At 38.6% G+C, this 24,277-nt stretch overlaps 1 protein-coding gene across 7 annotated transcripts in view; it reads right to left on the bottom strand.

The window, feature by feature from the left end:
• The window catches only part of abr (ABR activator of RhoGEF and GTPase), a 173,743-nt gene that overhangs the window by 13,295 nt on the left and 136,171 nt on the right, over positions 1–24,277 (bottom strand). The window contains exon 1 of one of the 7 annotated variants that reach the window (XM_038288442.1): positions 1,351–1,883. The exons of the other annotated variants lie outside the window; for them this stretch is intronic. Within the exon in view, the coding sequence (XP_038144370.1) occupies positions 1,351–1,536 (186 nt within the window). The 5' untranslated portion in view covers positions 1,537–1,883. Of the gene's footprint in view, positions 1–1,350; positions 1,884–24,277 lie in introns of those variants that run through there. 7 annotated transcript variants of the gene reach the window in all.

The following is a 24,277-nucleotide window of genomic DNA, read 5'->3' as shown; positions in this document are numbered from 1 at the left end:
TTCGGTGTAGAAGTTCTATATGGTGGGATGTCTAGGCAAAGTTATGTGCGATTTGAATATAAAGAACTTTCTCTGTTGTGAAGATGTGTTTGAGGTTCAGTGAGAAAGCTAGACTTTAGCAGATAACAGCAAAGCTAAAAATGTAACCATAGAACTGCTTTATATATACTACGTTTTTATGCAAATTTGTGGAACAAGCTGGATTTGGAACTGGACTTGATAAACTTAAAATAATCTAAACATAAAAGCTAATTTTTACAAAATCGGAGAAAAAAAAAACAAGATTCTAATTATAGAAATGCTATTTGTTGTATAAAAACCAAGCTCATCACTAGCATGAGATGTTAAAGTGTTTAAAATGTCAAATAATGTTCAGTTAAAGAGCGCATTTTACATAATTGACGTATATATATATATACATGTCAAAAAGGGTACAAAGACTATTTCTTTACTCTCAGAAATAAAAATAAGCCAAATGATGCATATTCAGTTAATAGCTGAATAAAAAAATTAAGATTAGAAATTGTCCATAAAATTCTGGTTGGTGTATATCCAATTATATCCTTTATTTACCGAGAGTTTCATAAAAATTACTACAACTGAATGTTGCTTCAAAGAAACATACACTCATAATGATACAAAAGAATAAAAGAAATCTTCTATTAAAGAAATATTAATGCTAAAAATGCACTTATCGATTCAACCAGAGGATGATATCTCAAATGAACAGCAGAGGGAGCTGTTCTGGCAGAGACACATCTCAGATACATTAAGTCCTTTTTTTTCTCTTTAGCTGAAACTTAAAGTGATAAAAGAAAGTGATGGATGTGAAAACAAGTCAGGGGTGAGCTAATGGGAGCAGAAAGTTTATATAAATCAGAAAGGCAGAGATTATTTTATAATCCAGTGTCCAGGGAAATAAAGTTAAATTATTTCTGTGAAACATCTTGCTCTGCCACAAGCATCATTAAAGCTCTACCACCAGAGTGAGCAATAAAAGAAGCCTGATTTACAGGATATTGAATACCTTTGAAGACGTGAACATTTTCCATGTCTATCCTCTCAAATGAACGGCAGTTATATGAGGTTTGAACTTTGTTTTCTAACCGGGTCAAAGCTTTGGCATCAATGCCATCCATCACAGATTGACCCATCAGATAAGAACAACGGTCAACTAGGCAATAGAGAGACAGCCGGGCATAATGAGCAGATTCACTGAGAATAAAAGAGAAGCAGAACAAACAGATGGAAGCGAAACGGTGATGAATGCAGCAGGACAGATGCAGCAGAGAGACGACAAAAAGCAGAAAAGGTTTGGAGGTGACGTGTACATGTGTCAATATGTCAGACCTTTTGTCTGAGCAGCTTGCTGCGGACGCGGCCCCATAGCTTGGCCCCTGTGTTGGAGTGCCTCTTGAACACCGGGGTCTGGGGCTGGCTGGACAGGTTGTGCTGGTTCTGGTCCACACAGCAGTGCTGCTCCAAACGCTCGCACACAGAGTTCAAGTTTACGTCCGACACCATGATCTCAGTCATTCCAAAGCCGTGGAGTCTCCCTTCCACCAAAAAGTTGAAGGTGGAGGAAGCACTTGGGGTGAAAAAGGATCTCCACGTAACCCTTCACTGATGGAGAGACCAGGTGCCAGAGAGCAGAGGACCGTGGAATTTTTTTTTGTAGTTTTGCTTTAATTCAAAAACAATAAAGATGAAGAGCCAAATGAGAACTGGTTACTTCCATGACCGCCTCGACGAGCCGCGTAAAAACTCCAGGTATGATCCGGTTTCTGCGAGTTGTTTCCACAGTCAGCCTCCAGCATCTCCTCACTGTGTGATCTGACTTCCACCGCAGCAAACAGGCACAGAGCGCTCAGACAGCGAGAGAGCAGGGAGAGAGGGAGCCAAGCAGGAGGGGTGAATGAGCTCCTGAGCGGAGCTGCTTCTCCAGATGTGGATGGACACACCTCCGAAGGGGGGAGGGGGGCGTAAACAGTCAAAGAGAAATGAAAAGAGAACATACAGACAGGACAGAAGGGAGGGTAGGACGGCTAAACACTGCACTGTTTTGGTCAGTGCTTTGACCCCTTGTCAACTTTTCTCAGGGATGCTCAGGAACGATGATTTTTAGCTTGACCACCTCTGATTGGTCTTTAAAGTCCAATCCTTTATGCTTTGCAAACACCTTGCAGTGTAGATGTGGTGAATGAGTTAAGACTCATTAACTACTCATTGACAGACATTTTTTCAGTGAGGAGCTTTAAATTAAAGTCAGAGGAAGGCGAGCAGACGTGACAAGATAATTAAAAGGAAATCTTCACCTTTTATGTCTTAATGAAAAAAATCAATGGTTCATTCAGTAAGACTTTTAGCATTTAAGAAGGCTGAAAAGAGTACCTACAAGTTAATATGTTTTTCATTTTAAAATGTCAACCCTTTATGGAAGATGCACTGCATTTCCTATGAGCGTATGTCTGTCAGAATTCTTGTAAAAGGAAGTATGCACAATAAACTACTTTCCATGCACATTTTACACCCTTTACTTGAGCAGATTAAGAACCACGAGGCCCAGAAATAATGCTAGCATGAGCTTCCTCTCTAGTTTGCTTTTCACGCACTCGTTACCAATACTAGTGACAATCAAACAGAAAACAGGACGGTTTGAAGAGTAGCCAATCACGGATAATAATAATTTACTCTCTCCATGGGTACCACCCTAAAAGTGATGAAAGTCCACATCCAAGTAGGAGAGAGGCATGAGGAGAGCAAACCACGGGCCATCAGGATGGGGAAGAAGCAGGAGCATATTGGTAGTGAATCTACACCCGTGAAATGTTTAAAATGTTGGTGGAGAGCAGTTAAGTATTTGTGACCTACATAAAACTGTTCTAATGAGTATTTACTGAGCTTGTAGCAAATTTCACTTCATAAATGTCATTCAACAGCAAGAATGCAGCCGGGGCTATGGCTTTATCTTACAGTTTGGTTAAAAGACGACAAGAAAACTGTCAACCACATCAGCTCATAACAAATATTTGTCAACAAAGAAGATGACCTGGGAGAGCATTTTCTAGGGAAAGAGATGATTAAAGACATGGTATCTATGCTAACTCAGCTTATTGCTAGAATAAAATGCTAAATAGAGACCAACATGGCGCCTTTATTTATTTATTTTTTTGTCTTTGCTGTTTTTGTTTTTGGCAGAGATTGCCCTTTCTCACACTGTGGGACATTGCCTTTACTCCTAATAAAAAAAATTACAATAAAATTACTGCTATGGTTCAAAAACTGAAAAAAAAAAGATGCAATTGGAAATTAAGAGGGAATTAAAAAAGAAAAAAAACCCGCTACCAATCTCCAACATGTGCATCTCTGCCATAAATACCTCAAGTTGCTGGAAGACATTCTGTGAGGGCAAATCCCCACGTTTATTCAAGAGGACATTCAGAGTAGACTGCTCGTACGTCCTCTATGGATCGATATGGGGCAAAGGGAATCTCTGTGTGCCTGTCTAATCCCATCCCTGTTTTGTGTCAAACCCGCTGGAATTGGAGTGGAAAAATATTCAGCTTGGGAAAGGTTAGAGATGCGAGGATGCATTTTAAAAGGATGATGATTGTGATTCAGAGCGGATGTGTCTCTTGAGAGGCAGACATCTGTCTGCTGATCTGATTTATTAAGGGTCTCAGATAAGCAGAGAAAAAGAGACAAAAGCTTCTTTCATTGAGCCACAAACACCTGTGTTCACATGTTGAGGAGGGTAGTCATCTTTATAACTATTATAAATTCCCTCTAGAACATAAGAAATGTTTAGACTAAATATTACCTTAGCAGTAATTATCATAACAGTACCAAACCAGATCGGTTGCGTCATCACTGGGCGTTTTGGATAAGCTCAGACTGAACCAGACCACAGTAGAAAACATGTGGGCTAGTGTGTCTCCTGTAGTGGTGACTAAACAGGAGCAGATGAAAAGGGCAAGTGGCACAGCGTGGATGTCTGGTTCAGTGAACTAGAGGAGAGGGTGGAGCGTTTCTGTGGAGGAGGCCGGAGCCGACCCCTCAGCAAAAGATTATTTTTAACTGCCGAAGTCACAACCATGAGACATACACACTCCATGCGTCACAACTTGGAAAGAATGTCTGGGAAAACCATGTTTTGAAAACGGGAGAAAGAAAACCCACAGGGAGATCGGGGGGAGGGTATTTTGGGCAAAATGGGAGAGAATGGGAACACTGGTTTAGCTTTGTATTTTATAATTCATAAATGTTAAAGGCTTTTTACTCAAAGGTGGTTTCTGCTGCTACAGCATCCATCAGACAAACTGATGAAGACAGGAAGGGGGAAAACTACCCTTCAATGACTTTGTTCTCCAGTTGATGGCAGACAAAAAGCTTTCTAGTAAGGTCACTGGAGAGCACCTCTTGTCACTGTGTCAATAGAAGGTCAGGACTCACAACACAATTGATGAATGCGTGATGCAAGCTGAAGGTGGTGATTTTCCCTGTGTGCCATGAGCCAATCTGGCTACAGGGATGCTAACCCAACCACCCTGCTTTGTATATTCGTTAAGTTTATTGGTTTAGCTAGGGAGAATCAGTAAATCACAAATGTAATGTCCGTTTGAAAGTGGACCCAGACCACATCAAGCAGTGAGCTCTGGTCCTGATCAGGGTTCACAGAGTATTTTCACACCTGCAAAAGAATTCCTAATTCCTATTCAGGACTGTCTCTCAGCTCAACTGTGTAGAACTAAGTACCGTAATTTTCGGACTATAAGCCGCGACTTTTTCCCCATTTTTCGACCTTGCGGCTTATGTAACAATGCGGCTTATCTATGGACTTTTACAACTAACGGCCATTAGCGTAATACCTAAATCTATGGATTTTACCATCCACCATGTTGACGTCGCATTTGCTTCAACACACAAGTACGGTAGCCGCGCGCGGGGGAATGCGGAGGTCCTCCGGAAGCAGACTTCTACCGCGAGTGATTCGAGACAGAACGACAGCGAGAAAGACGGACATAAAAAACCTGCAGCTTATAGTCCGGTGCGGCTTGTATATGTACAAATCATGCAATTTAGCTTCTGCGGCTTATATTCAGGTGCTGCTAATAGTCTGAAAATTACGGTATTTGGGCATCATTAAAATGAAATATGAAAAAGTATTACTAAATATCATTGAAATTTTAAAGGTTTGAAGGAAAAACAAATGTTCCCCCAGCTCAACAAAAACACATAAAAACAAACAAAACATAAAAACCACAGAGGCAGTGAGAATTTTACAAAAATGTAAGAACCTCTTGGTCCAAAACAGACATAGGTAACTCTACTTAAACCCACAGCATATGATCATTCAACCCAGCCAATGGAGAAAAATGAATTGAAGACCTTCACATACTCTATGTTCTACCACCACAGTTCACAAACGCTCTACAGTCACAGACCCACTCTCACTAATGTCAGCTCATCTTATTTCAGACATGAAACTGTAGATCAAAGTTAAAACGGGACATGAGGAGGCCTGGCTAATATCTACGAATTTACCTTCAGCTTTGAGGCTCTGTTAGTCAGATTGGTTTTTACTGCATATGTGGAACCAAATAATGGACCTAAGTTTTCTAAAAGGCCTTGAACAGAAATTAAATAACTATAGAGATAAATTAACACAGAGATGAATGGCTGAGGGGCCTTGAGCTACAGAGACATGGACTGATAAAAAGGCGACAGATGAGAGCACAACAGGAGGGGGGACCCATCGGAGAGATAAGGCTGAGGGTTCTTGTGGGAATGGAGGGATTCAAAAGAAATAAAGGAGTAATTAGTCAAGCTCAGATCCTTGAGATGTTTTCTTTATCAGAGCATGGTGTTATGGTGATCTTATAGCTGATTTATTAAATATTCATACAATATACCTCCATATGTCTCTGCTGCGACATCAGGTTCAGACCTGTATCAATTATAGATGGACTAGTTGGGACGGCCCCTCATAAAGTTCTCTTACATGAACATAAATGTTGGTGGAGGAGAGTATTGAACTAGCTCCCACAGCAGCACTGGGATGCTGTTGGCTCAGTGATTCTCCAGCGTCTCTCTGCCCATCACACAGATTTTCACGGTCCTCAAATGTTGTTATGATCCTTTTAACAGCAGCAACTCTTCAACATGAACATGGAGTAGTTCCACATTTAAATGAACCCAATCAACAATGGATGGTCGCGGTGCCAGGCAGCTAGTTGTTTTAGTGCTAAACATCCTGGGATTGTTTAGTTTACTGCCTGGGAATGTTCCCAATCAATTCCCCACTGTGTTACCAGTACAGATGAACTGAGACACAGCTGGGTGTTCACCTTGATCAACTCTGACCACTCTGTGCTCAGTTTAAAAGGCTAAGAGTTAGCTGTTTCTGTATTGTTGTGAAACTATTTGGATTAATATTAATTTTAACAAGTCATTTTCTGGGTTTCGCTGAGGTTGAGAAAGAGCAACATGTCGGCCACCCTCTGTCCTACAGTTTCAACCACACCGAAAACATGCACAGATTTTTGTTTTTCTATGCTTAATCTTGCTAACTGCAAATATACTTGATGATGGTTTCCAATGTCATCTCCATCATTTATTAGATCTTTTATAAGAGTCACTGAATCATTTCTCACATACATGCTGCGAAGCTGCATCTGCTGCCATTATAAATATTTAAAGACCTCACAGCAGAAAGATTGTAAAATATATTTAGAAAGCTGCTCCTATTTCATTTAATATCAGCTAAAAGTAGCAGAATTAAGTAATCATTTCATTAGTAGGTTAAAGGTTTACAGTAAAATAAGACATTAGATACCATTTTCTGATCAAGTTAAATCTAAATGAACTATTGAATCTTTAGCTGGATACTTTTTCATTCGATAAACTATATAATATCATTTATGGCTCCGAGTCCAACTTGGATCACCTCACATGAACCTGCTCTTGTGATGGAAATGGAGAGCTTCTTGGTTCTCAGTGGCGGTTTCGGGCGCAGATCCAGCTCTCAGCTGGAGCCCTCTCTGCTTATTTATGTTGCTCTGCTGTCCTTGGATTGCTTTTAATACCAACAGAAATGATAAACAAACTTTCACATTGAGAGAATAGAGGGGGAGATTTTTACTTTTACTGGTTTACTTTACTGTTCAAATCAGAGCATGGATAAAAAAAAAGCCTTAAAGTGCGGGGCATCTCATATTTTTGTGAGAAGTTTATCTTCTGTATATGTCTAGCTGTTCCTTTAAATAAAGCATATTGCCATTGAGTTGCACTTTTGCTTTGAACTCTTTGCAGCCTCTAGGAGTGAATTTGTATGGAGCTTTCAGGTTTTGGGAGAATCTTTTACAATATTCACTTAGTACAATCATATATACTTGGTTTTGTTTTAGGGTTGGTCATTTTTATTAAACCAGAGCAGGGAAGGTGGTGGATTTTTGTCTCTTAGTGATTTTCTACCACTGCAGCTGATTTCTAAACCGACTTTAGATTAAGAAAATGAGTCGTTTTGCCCTGGGCTTCATCCTTTTATACCCACCTTGGGGATGTTTTGTATTTTCTTTGCCACCAGATGATTTAAAATTATTGTTTATGATCTACTCATAATAAACACATAATAAATGTGGGTGGATCTCCCCATTTATATTTATTTACCAGTGTTAAATCAACAAAAGCCAAATGGTTTGAACATGGATCAAAATCTGCCACCAGAACTATGAACCGTTAAAAGAATAAAGTATTCAGAAAATCAGATCCTATCACAATTAAATCAACATGAGATTTGTAATTTTCTTTTAGATGTATCTCTATAATTCATAAAAACTTACATTTGTAAAAAAAAAAAAACTGGTCATATCAAGGTATAAAACTGGGTTAACAATAACATAAACAGAAAAATGTCTTGATAAAGTAAAGCCTCCCCCCAATCTACTGCTTTATAAGTGTCCATTTATATTCTAGGCCTCAGCTCTGTGTTGATGCCTCTGTTAAACCCTTAAGAAGTTATCTGGGAACAAAGATGATCATTTGGGACTGCAAGAATGAAAAACGATGAAATTGAAAAGAAAGGGGAAGAGGCCTAAGGCATATTTGATTTACTCATCACCGAAGACAAAGTGCTTCATGGTAATCGCGTGCATCTCATGGAGGACGGGGATTGGCTGGGGGTGACGGCTGCATACGCTACTGAGCGGATCACTCAATCAGGTTAGAGTCAATAAATCTGGATAAGCATGTTTGGGGGATGACCCGCTGCACCTCTTTGATCTTTCCTGCTACTTTTGCAGAAGCTTAGAAGGAAGCGGAGGAGATGGAGTTTAATAAATAAAATAAAAAAAAAGAGAGGAGTCTTTGTGAGGGGGGCTTTCGAGGGAGGATCTTTCAGGGTGCAGTGAGAGTGCTAATGTGAGTGCAGAAGCATCGGGGAGGGTTTTGCACGGTGGGAATTCACAGCCTTGGGGTGCTTTAAAGATTATTCCTGCTTCTCTTTCATCCTGGCCACTGGGAGCATCTTCCTCTGATAAACCGCTCCATCTCTTATTAAAGCACATTAGAGCAAAAGTGGTGAAGGAGGCTGAGGGGGGGCAGAAGAGAAGCTCGCATTAGAATGTAGCCCCAGTATGTTGTGTGTTGTTGGGTGTGGCTGTGATGAACACAAGGAGAGCGTTACAAAGAGTTCTCAAACAGCCAACAAGCCCACAGATATTTTAAACCTTAAAAAAACCTCAAAGGTGAAGATAGAAAAAAGGCTTTGAAAAGTTTTCTCTTGTTTTTTAGGGTCTCATGAATATGTTTTGATGCAAACTGTGAAATAAAGTGAAGGAAATGAAGAAGGCTTGAGAAACAGACTGATGCAACAGCAAACAGTGACGAGTAATGCTGCAGTTTATACGAGAGCAGATTCTACACCATCAAATCTGTTTATTTAAACAGCCATCAGATGACTTTTAATTGTTTAGTTTATGTTTACATTTCATCTTTATAATTATTTTGACTTGAAATAGTTTCTTTCAACAGAGAGATGGACAAACAAAACCAGTGAGATTTATTCAATTCATTTTGATTTGATCTGTAAAAAATTTTACACATATAATTCACAATCAAGTTGTTACCAGTTTATCTGCGTCTAAAAAAAAAAGAGAGAAAAAAAATTGAGATGGAGGGAAAAAAGGAAACGAAATAAGATTCAGAATTAGCACCAAAAGCAAACTGTGTTTTTCTCAGGCTGATGTGAGAAAAGATACCAGAAATTGACTTTGATCAAAGCCAAACCAGAAGCTGCTCCTCTTGTCAGACCAGAAGTAAAATTTCAGATGCCCTGAAATAAAACGTTGACATAAAAATGAGTGTCTGTCTTCTTTACTTTTTTTATAACCTAGGATTGTTTTCTTTAAACTTCACCTTGTGATATTTGATACATATTGTGATATAAAAGGAAACATACAGACCCATACTCAGCTTTTATCCTGAACTAGAGTGCAATGTTTTTGGTCATGGCTACAGTATGTAGGTTATCTATTCATAATTCAAAACCTCTCTCTTTAACATACTAGCCTTCCTCATGGGTTATTGGTTATTTATATAAGGAGAACATCCTTAACTTAACCTTTGAGATTTCCACTTTGAGGAGAAACATAGGCTGAGATGTTAAAAGGAAAACGTGGACCAAATATGCCTTTCTGTTATCTGCTGGAAGTATTGCTCTCTCTCAGATTGAATTAACTGCAGATGAGTAATATAAATATTGCTGCAAGTTTTCCTTTTATTATCTATGCATATCTAATTGATATACCAATCCCCAATGTTGTGCATTTTTAACGTAGCATACTGCGATTAAATTGGAAGAACCTAAGGTGAAAGTCTAAGTAGTCTGCTGATGAGAACTTTTAATGAACCCTACAGAATCAGGTGCTTTAAACAACCCTGTAATGTAAACAGATATTAAACAATCCTGAAGTTTTAATCTCTGCTTGACTGAAGCGAGGCTGTGTTTCATCTGAGTGTCATGACCCAGTTCCAGGGATGAGGAGAGTGCAGCCTCTAAGGACAGAGCTGCTGCTGCTGACCTGCTTGAATAATTTATCTGAAGCGTGCTCACCACTGCTGACTGGACGCAGCCACCTGGAAGATTACACGGACGGGGAGGAGGGGCACGGCGGGACAGAGAGAAAAAGTGATAGCATGATCCCGGGTGACAAGAGATGAGAATGGGTTATGCAACAGGGGAATGTAGTAGGAAACGTGTGAGAAAGAAAAGAGGATGGTCTAAATATTTCAAGAGGAGGGCAAGAAAATGTCAGTTTGGCTTTCCAGGATCATGAAGTGAACAGACCGAAGCTGCAAGTCTTCCTCAGAGCTAAACAAAGACAGCTTCACGTCTAACAGCAGTTTCTACCAGTCAGCAGATTACACTATGCTAATTATCAGTGACTGTCAGCCAAGTGCGCAATCCACACCTTCAAAATTTGACATTTTACTTTATTTGAATCTGTTAGGACTTATTTGAATTGTTAGGGACAATAAAGATACAAAATAGATACAAAAAAAAGTAATTGGTCAGATTGAGAGGAAAATAAATGTTGGATGGATTATGTAGTTCAAAGAGACATGATGGACACAAAGCTGTTGATATTCTGGTGCAAAATTTATTATTTCTATTCAGTTATTTTTATCTACTTCTCTATGTGAACAGTGCAACAAATTATGCCCCTAAAAAGCTTTCCTAAAAACTGTATTTCTCTAAGAGGACTGGATAGCATCAGATAACTGTCAGTAAGCTCCAGGTTAGCGGACAAGGGGAGGCATGTCAAGACCTACATCCTCCGTTTCTACTGCTCCAAAACTCATCCAACCCATCATTAATTCTCACAAATCCTCGTAATTTGATTTCAACAGAAATTTAATCAAAATTTTGTGCTTCCAAACAACTCCAAAAACAACTGACCCCAACTATCAAAAATAGTTTTATAAGTGGGGATGTTTTCCATTCCAGTAAAATCAGGTCAGGCTGTCACGAAATCATCCATTCCCCCTCCCCGTTCCTCCTTACTGTACCCAATAAAAACAAAAGCCCTTGAAAAAATAAATCACTTTGAAGTCGAACCTCATTTGCAGGTGAACAATCCATTATCGTCTGAGTGGGGGGAAAAAAATCAATAAAAACGACCAGCTTTAGCGCCCGGCAGTGATTGAAAGAGCAGCTTAACACTTTTTCCCTACTGTGACAAACCGTTCTACCTCAAAGTCTTCCCCGTCATCTTCTCCTCTGTTCTGCATTGATCTTAGTCCTCCTCTTTCTTCTAAATCTCACAATAAGGTGATAGATTAGAAACCAAACTGGACAGCTTGCGGTTAATGATTAACGTCGGGTATTAGTGAAGACGGATCATAGAGGTTTAAGTGAAACATTATAAGTTTGAACTGGAGGAAGAGATGCCATCAACTCTTCTAAGACTCCTGAAACACCAAACATAAAGTCCACATCACTTTCCAGGCTATTACACAACATGAATTACATAATCCAAACAATTTGTGACTGCGAGAGATGGACTTCTGAGGTGCACGCCCTCACAAACACCCACTCAGCTCTTTGAAAGCACTGGAGGGAAGAGGCACACGCTTGATATCGCCACATTGTAGCATTCTGCCAAGGACGGTTTCAAAAATATTTAAGCCACAGAAAATGTTTGCTAGGATGAATTCATGGCAAGCTTCCCATGTAACATTGCAGAGATCATCATCTCTGAAACATGGAGAGCGGCAGATAACCGCATCAATATCAATGGTTTAGTTGCTTCATTGTTGAGTTGCGGGGTAAAATCTGCCATTTTTAAAGGTTACATCGGGAGCAAACAGAGAGCAGAAAGCTCTTAATGTTGCAGAAGATCTAATATAAATGTTCTGATCCCTGACAGGTCAGCACAGAGGGTGGATGTGGAGCAGCTGCATGGCCTCATGCAAGTTCAAAACATCAGAGTCTGAACAAACTTTGATAACTCCCATTAAACTCTTACATTTTTACTCTATTATGAGACACAAAAGTGACCTCTAACAACATGAAGGTCCTACAGAAAGCTTTCTATTCTCTGTGACGGTTTTAAAGAACATATCAAAACCATTTTTAATGCAGAAACATTAAGTATTTATGTCAGCTTTTTTGAGGTGATAACCTCAAACTTTAATGTGTTTAATGAAGACGTTTGGTGACATAAAACACAAAAAACAGCATGATTATATAGAGGAAGTTAAATGATGCATGGTCATGCATAGATTGTAGACCATGTGTATTTAAAGATATCCTCCTGCCAGACAGGGAACCTCCACCTCAGTCTCAGGTCATTTACAGCTGCTAATAGGCTTTCTTCCAGGATAACCCCAAATTTAGCTCCAATCATCTCCCCATCCACTCTGATCAGCCTCTTTTCTTGTTTCCATTCCCTACAGTGTGATGCTGCCATGTGGTGAAGAGATGCTGAAGAAAAAACACCCCCCTCTGCATTTCCAGATGGATCAAACAGAGCTCTCTGAAATGCTCAAAGACTGGGGCATTGTTTTGAAACCGAATTGACATTGTTCCCCCTGACCTGTCTGTTTTGTTCCTTCGTCTTTGTGATGCCATTTGTTCTCTAACCTCTGAGCCGTCCACAGACAAGCTACACTTTAGTAACGATTGAATTATACACATTCATTGATCAGCTGACCTTTGAAGGAAGTCAGTTATATCAAAGTCAATCTTGGGGTAATAGAGTAATAGAGTAGCAAACCTGTGTCCAACATCCTGTAGTAGACAAGTTAGAAAAGAAAAGGAAAACTTTAGTAGAGCTTTAGTGAGTACCAGTCCTCAAAGTCTGCAAAGTTGGACAGGAAACAGGCCGTTCTCCCTCCCTTGCCTTAGGACAGGAAGTAATAAATCAGGATCAAACGGCTCACAGTTCTGCCATATGAACAGTGCAATGTCAATTGGGATCACAACCTCAGCAATAACTCTGAGGAATGTCAATAAGGAGAACTTCCAATTTAAAACTCGGCTCTGCCGGTTTGTAGTGTACATTAAACTTAATAATGCAAAACAAAAAGCGTTTATTATTAACATAGACATTCTTCAGGACAGCAGTTTGAAACTGCACAACTAAACACCAACTGCTTTTCACATTAGGGTTAAATGTCAATGTTAGGTCAAGAGACTAAGAGTTGTATTTTAGGAGTCCAATTAAAGAGCGTTAAAAGCCTGGGAAAGATAACTAATCAGCAGTAGGTTCTTTATGTCTGTGCCTTCTTATCTATAAATATGCCTGTAGCTGTCCGTGTTAAAGTGTTTTAGTGCTTTAACTTTGTAGTCTGACAATAATATGTAGGTTTTGCAAGTTGAATTTTGTGGCAAATATCTTGGTTTTATTATATAGTAAAAAATATACAATAAATTAGATTTTTAAAATTTATTTGGAAAAAATGATGCACGTCATCTTCCATTGATGATCCTAATTTCCTAAAGATAGGCCATGAACATACAACAGAAAGGATTTCCCATTCACCATGATGATGATGTGTGGAACCACAGTGAATTGATTTTAAGTTTTCGTATCATTCAATCCTTCATCCCGTTCTGTATATGGGTTCAGCAAGAGGAGAAGAACGAATGTCAGCTCCTGCAGGAGCAGCTCTGATCACTTTAAAGACAGACCAGGCTCTCAGAGCAAAGACAGAGTTGAGTTGCCAAGGCATATTTACTTTAATAGTGGCCAGAAAGGTTGCCAAAAAACAACACGAGGAAGAGGAAGAAAGTATTTTGGTCCCACCGGGGTTTAGGGAATAGAGAAAAAAATAAGCTGAAGCTTTTGGAGGAGACTTGAATCTGCAAGTAATATGAAATCTGACTATGAGAAAAAAAGCAGTGAAACACTGACTGATGTTTATGTAAAACTGTTCCTCCGGGAATTGTGTTTCAGTTTTTGACTAACCTTAATCGACAATGTTCTGCCTCCATAAAAGACAAGTAAAACAATTTAAAAAAGAGCTAATAAAGAGCCCTCTCACTAATCTTAATGTTTAGTTTCATCAATGATAATAACATTTTATTTTCTTCTCTGACACAAAAACATAGATTATTTCTCATCCAATGTTTTATCAAGACACTATATAATTTCATTAGGGCTTACTTTGCCTTAAAAGTATCATAAAAGCTCTTATTTATGGGACATACTTTAGAATGATTTGTTCAGTCCAGTGTGTTCCAAATAACTAATGCTTGAAGAAGGAATGCAAGAAATAAAAAGTTTGAATGTCTGTATATCGTCTTTTAAGATGACATTTAAAGAGAGAACAGAAAAAAAACTTTACAAAAAAAATGGGAAAGGAAATGGCGCCAAAGAGGTAGTGGCAGATGAACAGAGGAATCTAACGGACCCAGAGCTGTGGAGAATCTCTGATAATCCACGGGGCACAGCTTCACAGTGTACTGGCAGGCAGAGCGGAGCATGAAATGAGCTTTGTCTCTCTGGGAGTCAGACTGGGACTGTGATGAGAAAGAAGAGGTGAATCTTTCCCCCCCCATCGTCATCTGTTGTCAATAACCCCGCAGCTTGAGGACAGCTGAGGAATGGGCGTTCAGAGGTTTGTGAGCAACAGCAAGAGGAGGAGGACAGCTTAAACTGGAGATGTTTTCCCAGAGTTCCAGCTTACAAAGCAAGAAAAGGAGCTGCTCTAGAGGACAAATTGGAAACAAATAAATAAATAAATCTAAGGGTAAATTGTATCATCTGCCATTCCAGAGTAATAGTTTTGTTTGGGAACTTTCTGAAATGGTTTTGTGATTTTAATGTAATGAAGCAGCTTAAACAATAAAAAAAAAACACTTCATACACAGAAGTTAACAGATTCTGGTGGCAACAACACAAAATCTGAAGCCCTTTTAGCCATGTGAGAGCCTCTCTCTTATACTCATTAATTATATGTGGATGTAGAACAGACAGGTTATCTGTTCAAGCATCTGAAAACCTCCTTCATACAATCCTTCCTGAACTCTGACTCTTCCATGTGGTGGTAAGTGCACACACAGATTCATGGTTTCTCCCTCTGGAGAGCATTTCATTTCTCAGGCTGTGATGAGCTCCTTTGTTCTCACTTTAACTCCCATAATTGGCCACCATCTGGGGCTCTCATTCCTATTCTCTTCTCCCTGATCCGGCTCCTTTGTTCCCCTCCCTCTGCCTTCTCCACATGTGAATGTTTCTGGTAGGAAATCTTACATCTGTTGTGTATTCATTAACTCTTCCGAAAAGATTATGCAATTTTATTAGGAATGATTATAAAGTCGGACTTCCTTTGACTTCTGAAGGTGATTTTTGGTGTTTTTAATGAAGAAGGAAATATAGAGGGACATATGGGGTAAGGGACAGAGGGCATTATGCAGGTGGTCCCCCGGAGGTCCTTTGGCCTTTCAGTGACCTTTTTACTTTAGGCTTTTTTGTTGTGTCATCTGGGTAGACTTATGAAAAGCAATTTTCAGCCTAATTCATCCTACAGGGTTTATACAGGAATGAGTAACTATAATTTAATGCTCTTAGAAATACTTTTGTTGCCATCAACAAGTACCCATGAGTATATATATATATATATATATATATATATATATATATATATATATATATATATATATATATATATATATATATACATACCCGGAACAGTTATATCTGATATATCTGACGAAACCTTCCTACATGGGTCCAGTCTGATCCGGCAGAGCAAATCCAATGCCACTGAGTTTTACAGAGGTCAGCAGCAATTTAGGATTTTTTTTTAATAGTTTTCTTTTTTTTTTTTTTTTTACTTCTTAACTGCCCGACCTCTGGATTCAGCTTATTCCCCTGACTAGCAAAACAGCAGTCACTACAGGAGACGTATCGATTAAAACTATGTGGCTCATTTCTGGTCATAAAAAGCTCTGATGTGATAAAACTGATTTGAAACCAATTAAGTTTCTCTTGAAGAACTTTAATATAAGAACTTTGTGTGATAGAGGCTGTCAACGGAAACTTGCTGAAACGATTTGGAGCAAAGGTGACACAATGTGTGAGACCAGCATTATTTAAAAAGGGTTTAAGATATATTTTGAAACTTCTGCATCACAAGGCTATGAAAAGGAGGTCAGAGGGTTATCTTTAAAGTTCACTTTTCAGGTGCCGTTGTTCTACAAATGTATGTTTGATGATCATTTTAGGCGAGAACGTTATACCTATTATACTTTTATATGGCCCATTTACAGATTTAGAGTGTAATTTAAAAGAAAGTTCTGATATTGAGAGGACCGGGACAATTAAAGGAGCTCCGACGCTAACCGCAGTCAGGGCTGACGTTAGCCCGTCTGCAGCAGCCCTTTCTGGGCATAGTCGTGTGTGAAGTACTGCTGGCTCTTGTGCCGATTTGTTTTTTCCTGTTGTATTCAATTTGGAAAAAGTTAATTTGATTTTATTGGTTATCTGATTGACTTGTGTTTTTTAACTAAATACTTATTGGAATAACATAATTATACCGTAACATTTTAATACCATATTATAAACACCCTTTTCAGTACAAGTATAATTAGTTGTACAGTTTAATAATTATTGTCCCTCCTAAATAAAAAATAATAATAAATGAGAATTGGCCAAAGCCTCCACATTTACTTCTCTAACCTATTGAGTTCCACAAGGTTTAATTCTAGGCCCAATAAATTGTCCAAGTATTAATTATCTATTTAAACCTTTAATAAAACTTGGTGCTGTTCCAAACCTTGATACCAGCCTAGAAACTAACAGTTTCTGAAAAGCACAGGACAATAAACAACTTAGACTTTATTTCATTTTTTTTTTCATTTTGGCGGATATTCTAAAAACTAGTTGAAATTATTTTTTCTTACCAGGCTTTGGGGTCATGATGTTACTAATGCTACTGATTTACTTAATGCTATTTAAGTCCTTTTAGGTGTGATGTGCAGCACTGCACTCTCTGTACGGGAAAAACGCTTTATGAACATGATTACTGGCGGCTTTTAAGCAAAAATTGTTTTATTATTATTATTTTTTTGGAAGGTAACATATTCATATATCTTAGATCTCTTCATCATTAATCAAGCTTGTAGGGATTTCATTATTTGTGGCATCAGAACACAACAGATTTTGGCCATTTTCCATATTTTCCACTCCAGCAAAAAACCTTTAAACCAAAAGAGATGAAATGCTTTGTCTTTCTACCATCATACAGTGACTGGTTCTGGCAGGTCCACAGCTTTTACTCATCTTCTAAAACCAACAAAAAAGTTAGTGTGAAGGTTTGCTTGAACTGTTTGCATCCAGATAGGGGGAGTGTATTCCCACAGGCAGGGTGATGAAGGTGGTTTTAAAGGGAACAAAGGCTTTAGAAGCGAAGGCTGTGATGGATGAACCCCTCTGTGGGATTATGACAGAGGAAATCATCGGAATCCATCAAAACACTGCTACCAGCTTCACTGATCAAGGATCCACTGATGAGGAAGTTGGCTTAATTGGGACTCCTCATCAATAAAAAAATGCCATATGTCATGGGAGGAGCATGACAGATGAGACTCATTAAAAAACATAGTTGGTATAAACAAAAAAAAGCTGAAAACCCCAATGAATGTTTTCGTTTCTCCTATCATTGTTTTATTTTTGTATTATTTAAAATAAATGTCCAGAATCTTTATATCTAAAAGTTGAACAGACCGACGTAGAAATTCTAAACTATAAAAGAGCGAAGCTAATAAACACAGCTGATTATTGATATCATTTACATTACATAACATTTATCACCCCATCACCCACTTGCGTGTATATGTGAGCCTGTGGTTTGTCCCCGGAGCGGCATATCATAAGAGCAGCGCCCCATCTGTTAGTGTTGTTGACAGCTGTGGGTGAGCTTGCGCGTGTATGGCCGCAGGGGGCGTGTAGGGTGGGAACATGATGGATTGCAGCGTCTAATGACTGAGGGTGGCTGAGGTTGGGAATGGGACACAAAATAAATGACACCATGTATTGGATGCTAATTTATATCAATACTAACAGACTAAAGCATGACACACACGCACATTTATTAAAATCACCCAGCTCGGTGGGTAAAACAAACAGCATAGTGTGTCACCGCCCTCCAAGCACTGAAATGATATCTAGCCAAAAACACTTGGATGTTTTAGACACTAATTCCATACAAGCAACTTTTTGGGGAGTGTTAATAATTATACACAGTGTGCCTTGTTAAAAACGTATGTTTAATTGTAGACATGTGAGCCTCATCCTATTTTTAACAATGACATTGTAACTCAGTCTACCTCTATAACCAAGATACTCCTCATCGCCGCCATGTTGGCGTGTTTTCCTCACATGAGTTGTCTGCACTTGTCCAGTGTTTTTGTCAGTGATCACTGATCTCTATTCACTGGATTGCTGATAGGCCATTGGTAGTACACGGTGAAGTGAAGTCTCCGGCCACCATATTGGCAGTCCCTAGTTAGACCGGTCGGAATGTAAACAATAAATGCACCACAGCATCAAACAACGATGATGTTCAGATTTTGACTTTTAAAATAAAGATAAATTCATCCCTTTGACAGAAACTTGCTGTTTCATAGCATCAGCAGATTAGTCATTTATGGTAAAATAATAGGCACATCACATTGCATATTCAGTATGAAGCCCATGCAGTCTATAAATCTTGCAATATAACATATTATACAAATCCATCACAACAAAATTAGTGTGTTAATGAATCTTAATAATACTGTAGTCAGATATTAAGAATATTACACACACAAACACACACAATCTGATGATGTGCCAAAAGTGCTAAATTGATGATGTACATGTATTATGCATCTATTGATTACATTTTTATGGTAATAACATTACACTACAGGCATTTTTATGGCACTACTCTATGAGAGAGTAAGGAGTAACAAGCAGTTGGTGGCAGTTTTTTCCGGCCTAACAGCAATCCAGTGAATAAATAGGGATCTGTGGCATTGATTCCCAACAGGGGGTACTCCTACCCCTAGTGGTCTGTGAGGGCATTGCAGGTACATGCAAGAATTTCATTTATTAGGTAGTAAAATAAAATTGGGTTGGGATCTCTTTTACTTTGTGAGGACCAATTGAAATTAAACAAGCTTTATCTACCAAAAAGTAGATTTTTTTATGATATGTTTGAGTCCACCAAGCAGATGAACAGACCTGATGTAGAGAACAGCCTGGTATCTGCTGTTTTTCACACTGAGCTATAGGAGCTAATCAAAGCAGCTTACGTGTTTTGATGAAATCAGTAAAACTAATTAAACTCTTAAAACCGGCGATCCGTTCTTAAGTGGGAGTAATAATTCAGAATGCATAAAATTGCACCGGTAAAATTTTTACCTGCAGTTGGAGCATTGTGTGCCGCTCCAAGCTGACACCAAAAGTTCCAAACCCCCACAGCTCTAGAACGGTTATAGCTAAAGGTCTGAAATTTTCTGAATTTGTGGTTGATATGCTGTAGAAAAAATATAATGCAATAAAACCAGATTTTCCTCAAGAGTGTCTTTATTACTGCTGTTCAAAAAGACCTATCATTTCCGAGAATAAAAAAAAACAACTTTGAGTTATGTTTGAACTGATGCAGCTTGGTCAGTGTTCCACTTACCCAATTTTATTTTATATATACAGAAACTAGAGTGTTAGCTTTTAAATAATGTATTACACGTGTAATTTGGGCTTACAGTTCATAAGTTATTTGCTTTTCCATTTGGGTATGCAAAATAGGCGAGGATTACCCAAAATGAGGTGAATGTTAAGAGGTTAAAGCTGAAGTCTGTAAGTTTTTAAAAATCACTTTTTTGTCATATTGGCTAAAACTGTCCCTATGCCCAGACAGCAGTACATCTGATATGTAACCTGTGAAAAAAACTGCTTCAATTGGTACCGCCTACTGCCTGTATTTCAATCTGGAAAGAATAATTCGGGACGAGTCAAAACAACCAACCACAGCCAGAGGAGCGTCTGATGGAGTGTCAATCACAGCTCACACACGCTGAATCGCGTGTGTGATTATATTTTAGAAGGGTAAAAAAGTTCTGAATTGGTCTGTTCAGGCTGTCGTAAACATTTTTTTGATATGATAAGCAAATGACCCAAAAAAAACCCACATTTGTCACATTTGGTTGTAGTGTGAACCTAGCTTTAGGCATTTAAGTTACTGGACTTTGGTAATAATCATAGTACCTATAGTAAACACGTAATAAGCGCTGATAATAGATGTTAAAGCTAGTTTAAAGTTTTATCTAGGAAAATATTTGGATCCAAATAAAACACTGTACCCCCTCAAAGCAAGATGGTTAAAAATGCTTTAATTGGATGGTCTTCTTGTATCAGTTTATATTATACATTTTAGAGATGATTGCAGGTCAAAGCTTTACAACAGAGACCAGAACTGGACCACAATCCTCTGATGAAGGCAATCAAAATGTAATAAGAGCTCCTGATTTGTACTTTTTTCTTGAAAGCCAATTCTCCAGATAACCATGCTGCTCCCTTTCCCATCAGTTGCATTTTCTCTAATAAAACCATTTGTACAGCACGCCAAACTTTGCATCTAATGCCCCCTTGTAAAATCAGAAGAACCCTACCCTCTAAAGTGGAAATGAAAGTGCTCGCCTCAAACTTTACAACGCCTCTGCAACCACAGCTTCAAATTATTGAAACACTGAGCTAATGCATGTAGCCTTGCTAGATGGGAAGAAAGAGGTAAGAGCTTCAAGAGACAAACAACTTTATCACCCCTTTGTCTGTTTGCAACCGTAATCCAACTTTTCTGGCTTTCATTATTTCTGGGAAGCGGCTCAGAGCGATCAGGTTACACCTTACTGAGGCCTGTAGGGCTGCATGCTGGGTGAGGTGGTGGTCCTCTGCTGGGGACATAACTCTGCAGGAGACCCTGCATTCTCCAGAAATAAGATAATCAAATGTAAGCTGCAGCAATGTGATACGCACAAAATGGGATGTTAAAAAAATATGGAGGTTTTCTACAAGCAGACATCACGGCATAGTGGTGTTGATGTGGATCATGTCAGGGATTTATGGAGGGAAAAGCTGAATTGTGCATTGTGATGATATTTCTTTAGAAAAGCCATTGTCTCTTCTTTAAAACTGACCTGCTATTGATTAGAAAACATGAATACATCTGAACCAACACTCAAACGCTTTGCTCTAAAAAGGGGGCAAAACAATTTGTGAAATATAGACTCTCTCAGCTTCAGATGGATCTAATTTTAAAGTCTAAAACTTTCCTTAAAAGACTATGAGCTCTGGCGTGTATTAAAGACAACACATACAACAGGAATACAAAAAAAAAGAAAGCCCAAACAGAGGAGAGTTTACCAGTTCTAAGCTTTGTTGCATTTCTACAGCTCAAAGCACTGTGACTGAAACCTAAACAGTTACATAACCAGCGCTTTGAGAGAAACTATTGCAGGCTACAGCCGAAGCAAACCGCTCGCCAGGGAGGAACCATACAGTGTAAGAGAGGAGGAAGGCCACAGGAGGACAGTTTGGACTTTGAGGTTCTGGACTTTGATAAGACTTAAGCAGGCCGACTAAACGAAAAAAAATGTAAAGATTAAGTTTGAGCTTCTGAATTTTTACAAACATATATTCAAAATTTAATCAATGTATTAAATTGACCAATTGCTTTAACCAATGAATAGCTGCATAAATTTGATACACATTTAGACTCCAAATATAAACTTCTCTAAGCAGCTTTTGAGAACATCTTCGGAGGCCTGAGGAATGTAACCCTGACTCTGTTACCAGGTGATGGAGGATTAACAACCTTATCTGAAAGGTTAGAGGTTACGTGCTTTGGCTCGTGGACGTCAGACGTTTCAAGGTTGGAAATAAATGCTAACTATTCCCATGTGGAGAAACTCCATCAAGCATCGTCAGGATTTCTCTGCCGTCACATTTTTGAAGGTTTACCATCTGGATCTCACATAAGGTTAGAGAACACCTCTAAAGCTCGGCATACACTATGTAAAAATTTCAATCGTTGCACGCAGCTACAGCTCAAACTGTATGATGAAACCGCAGGGTTTCAAAGTTCACATGTGATGATGCATGTTCTAACACTGTGCGGCCCGACGCTCTGATGCGACATTACGATGGCCGACTGAATTTCAAACATGTTTGATTTTCTCCCAACCTTATGATTTCTGTTCAGGAGGTGTTAATTACCCACTGTATACCGCACAAAGCACAATCAGGCTGAAAGTATCGGTAATCCGAAAATTCTCGCACGACTGGAGAATTGGCCCAAAAAGCGCAAAAGATCCGTACAGTGTAAGGCCGGCTTTACAGGCTACAGAACTTTTTCTATATTCATCTCTAAACATCCTTCCATGTACTGTGAAGATTTTACCCATGTCTGCCAGAACAAAAAACATCTCCCAAAGAATTACACTGCCACCATCATGTTTAACTGTAGCAATGTTCTTCTCAGGAATATTCTGTGGGTTGAATACTTGAAAGGGATGTCCTGATCCGATATCAATATCGGTCCAATATAGCCAAAAAACACTAATATTAGATTTCAATGGTCGGAATCTAAATCTCTTATATTCTCATGCTGATAGAAACACTCTGCTATTGCCAAATTTCTATAACTCATAGGCTAATTTTACATGGGTTAGTAATTTTCATACCCTTTGTTGTTTACTTTTGTTCCCTGTTTTAGTAATATTACTTAATCAAGCTTTTTCTAACATTCTACAGAATAAAATATGTAATAAAACCTGGTATGATTGATAATATCGTATTATGTCAAGATCGGTTACGGCCAAAACTCAGAGCTGCATATCGGTATTGTATCAAAAAAAAAAAAAAAAGTTGTATCGGACATCCCTGTGAAACACATCATTAAAAAAAAAAAAAAAGGTAGAAACCTACAAACTAAAGCTTCATCTGAAGACAGAACAACCTTCTCAACAGTGGGTAGAAAAAAAAACCAAAAAACCGACAGACCACTATGCCTATTTATGGTCATCCAATATTCTGCAAAGCTTGTTAAATAAATCAGATGGTCTCTGGAGAGAAACAGAAAACACTGAAAGCTTCTAAACTGTTTCATCAGAGAAGTAACCAGCGTCTCTCTAGGCGTGGAGTCTGAGCTGCACCAATAACAATGTGTTTAACTGCAACAAGTTTCACGGTAACATCCCAGAACAAACAACAATAACAAAAAAAACATTTAAAGATTAAGCTTGAGGTTCAGAATTTTTACAAACAAGACCAAATATAAATATATATGGCTTTGATAAACTGTTCCATCCCCCTGAGGGTTTCACACAGTACATGCCATTCTCCGATTCCTTTCAATAACAGAGAACCAGCAAACATGTGGCTGGTTTATTTTTTCCCCTTGGCTGGGAGCGGAAATTCCCAGCAGCAGCAGTATTTGGCTCGTGGATCGGCCCTCATATCATTAAGGGTGTCAGATATGGTGCAAGAGGAAATCAAAGATGACCTCTTCTGACAAGCTCAACATGAATCTGAGATCGTTGCACATAATCCAGGTTACTGATCTGTAATCACTACCACAGTTTACTCATACACTGCGGTGTAATGGTATCCTACCTATTTACATTTTTGTTTCTGTTACTGGGATTGATATGATGGGCTACAGAGTAAAAATCCTTCATTACTGTACACCTTTTAGGTATCTATACTTTACTCCATTACTTATTTTTCTACCTACCTCTGAAAGGAATAGAAAGTACAGAAACTTGTGTGAAAATGTAATGAGTAGAAACTCATTACATTTTTACACAACTATCTGTACTTTCTATTCCTTACATTTTTTTAAACAAACGTTACTCGATACTCTTGGCTTTGCTTTAATGTTTATAAATATATATTTCACGTCATGTGCGCCATCCAATGCAGATCATTGGCTCCATCCACATCTAGTGAAAACTAGTGTAACTGGATGAGTCATATAACGCAAACACTCATTGGTTAGCTAAAGGAAATCATCAGAAGCAAGCAGGTGTTCTTCAAACTGTAAACATTAATTATCTATGCCATGCTACAATTTCGGATTCAAAAAAAGATGTTGAAATGTCTGAAAGGTCGGACATAGAGCGTATCGGGAGATGGAGACTAACAAGACCTCCCTCATCCTTGGCCCTATCTCAATGAATTTTTAGAAATAGTCGGAAAATTGAGCTTTCAATTCATATAGTGACAGCTGG

Source organism: Cyprinodon tularosa, unplaced genomic scaffold, assembly GCF_016077235.1.
Source record: "Cyprinodon tularosa strain WSP-4 unplaced genomic scaffold, ASM1607723v1 ctg256, whole genome shotgun sequence".
Taxonomy (NCBI): domain Eukaryota; kingdom Metazoa; phylum Chordata; class Actinopteri; order Cyprinodontiformes; family Cyprinodontidae; genus Cyprinodon; species Cyprinodon tularosa.
This window is presented reverse-complemented; position numbering and strand designations above follow the sequence as displayed.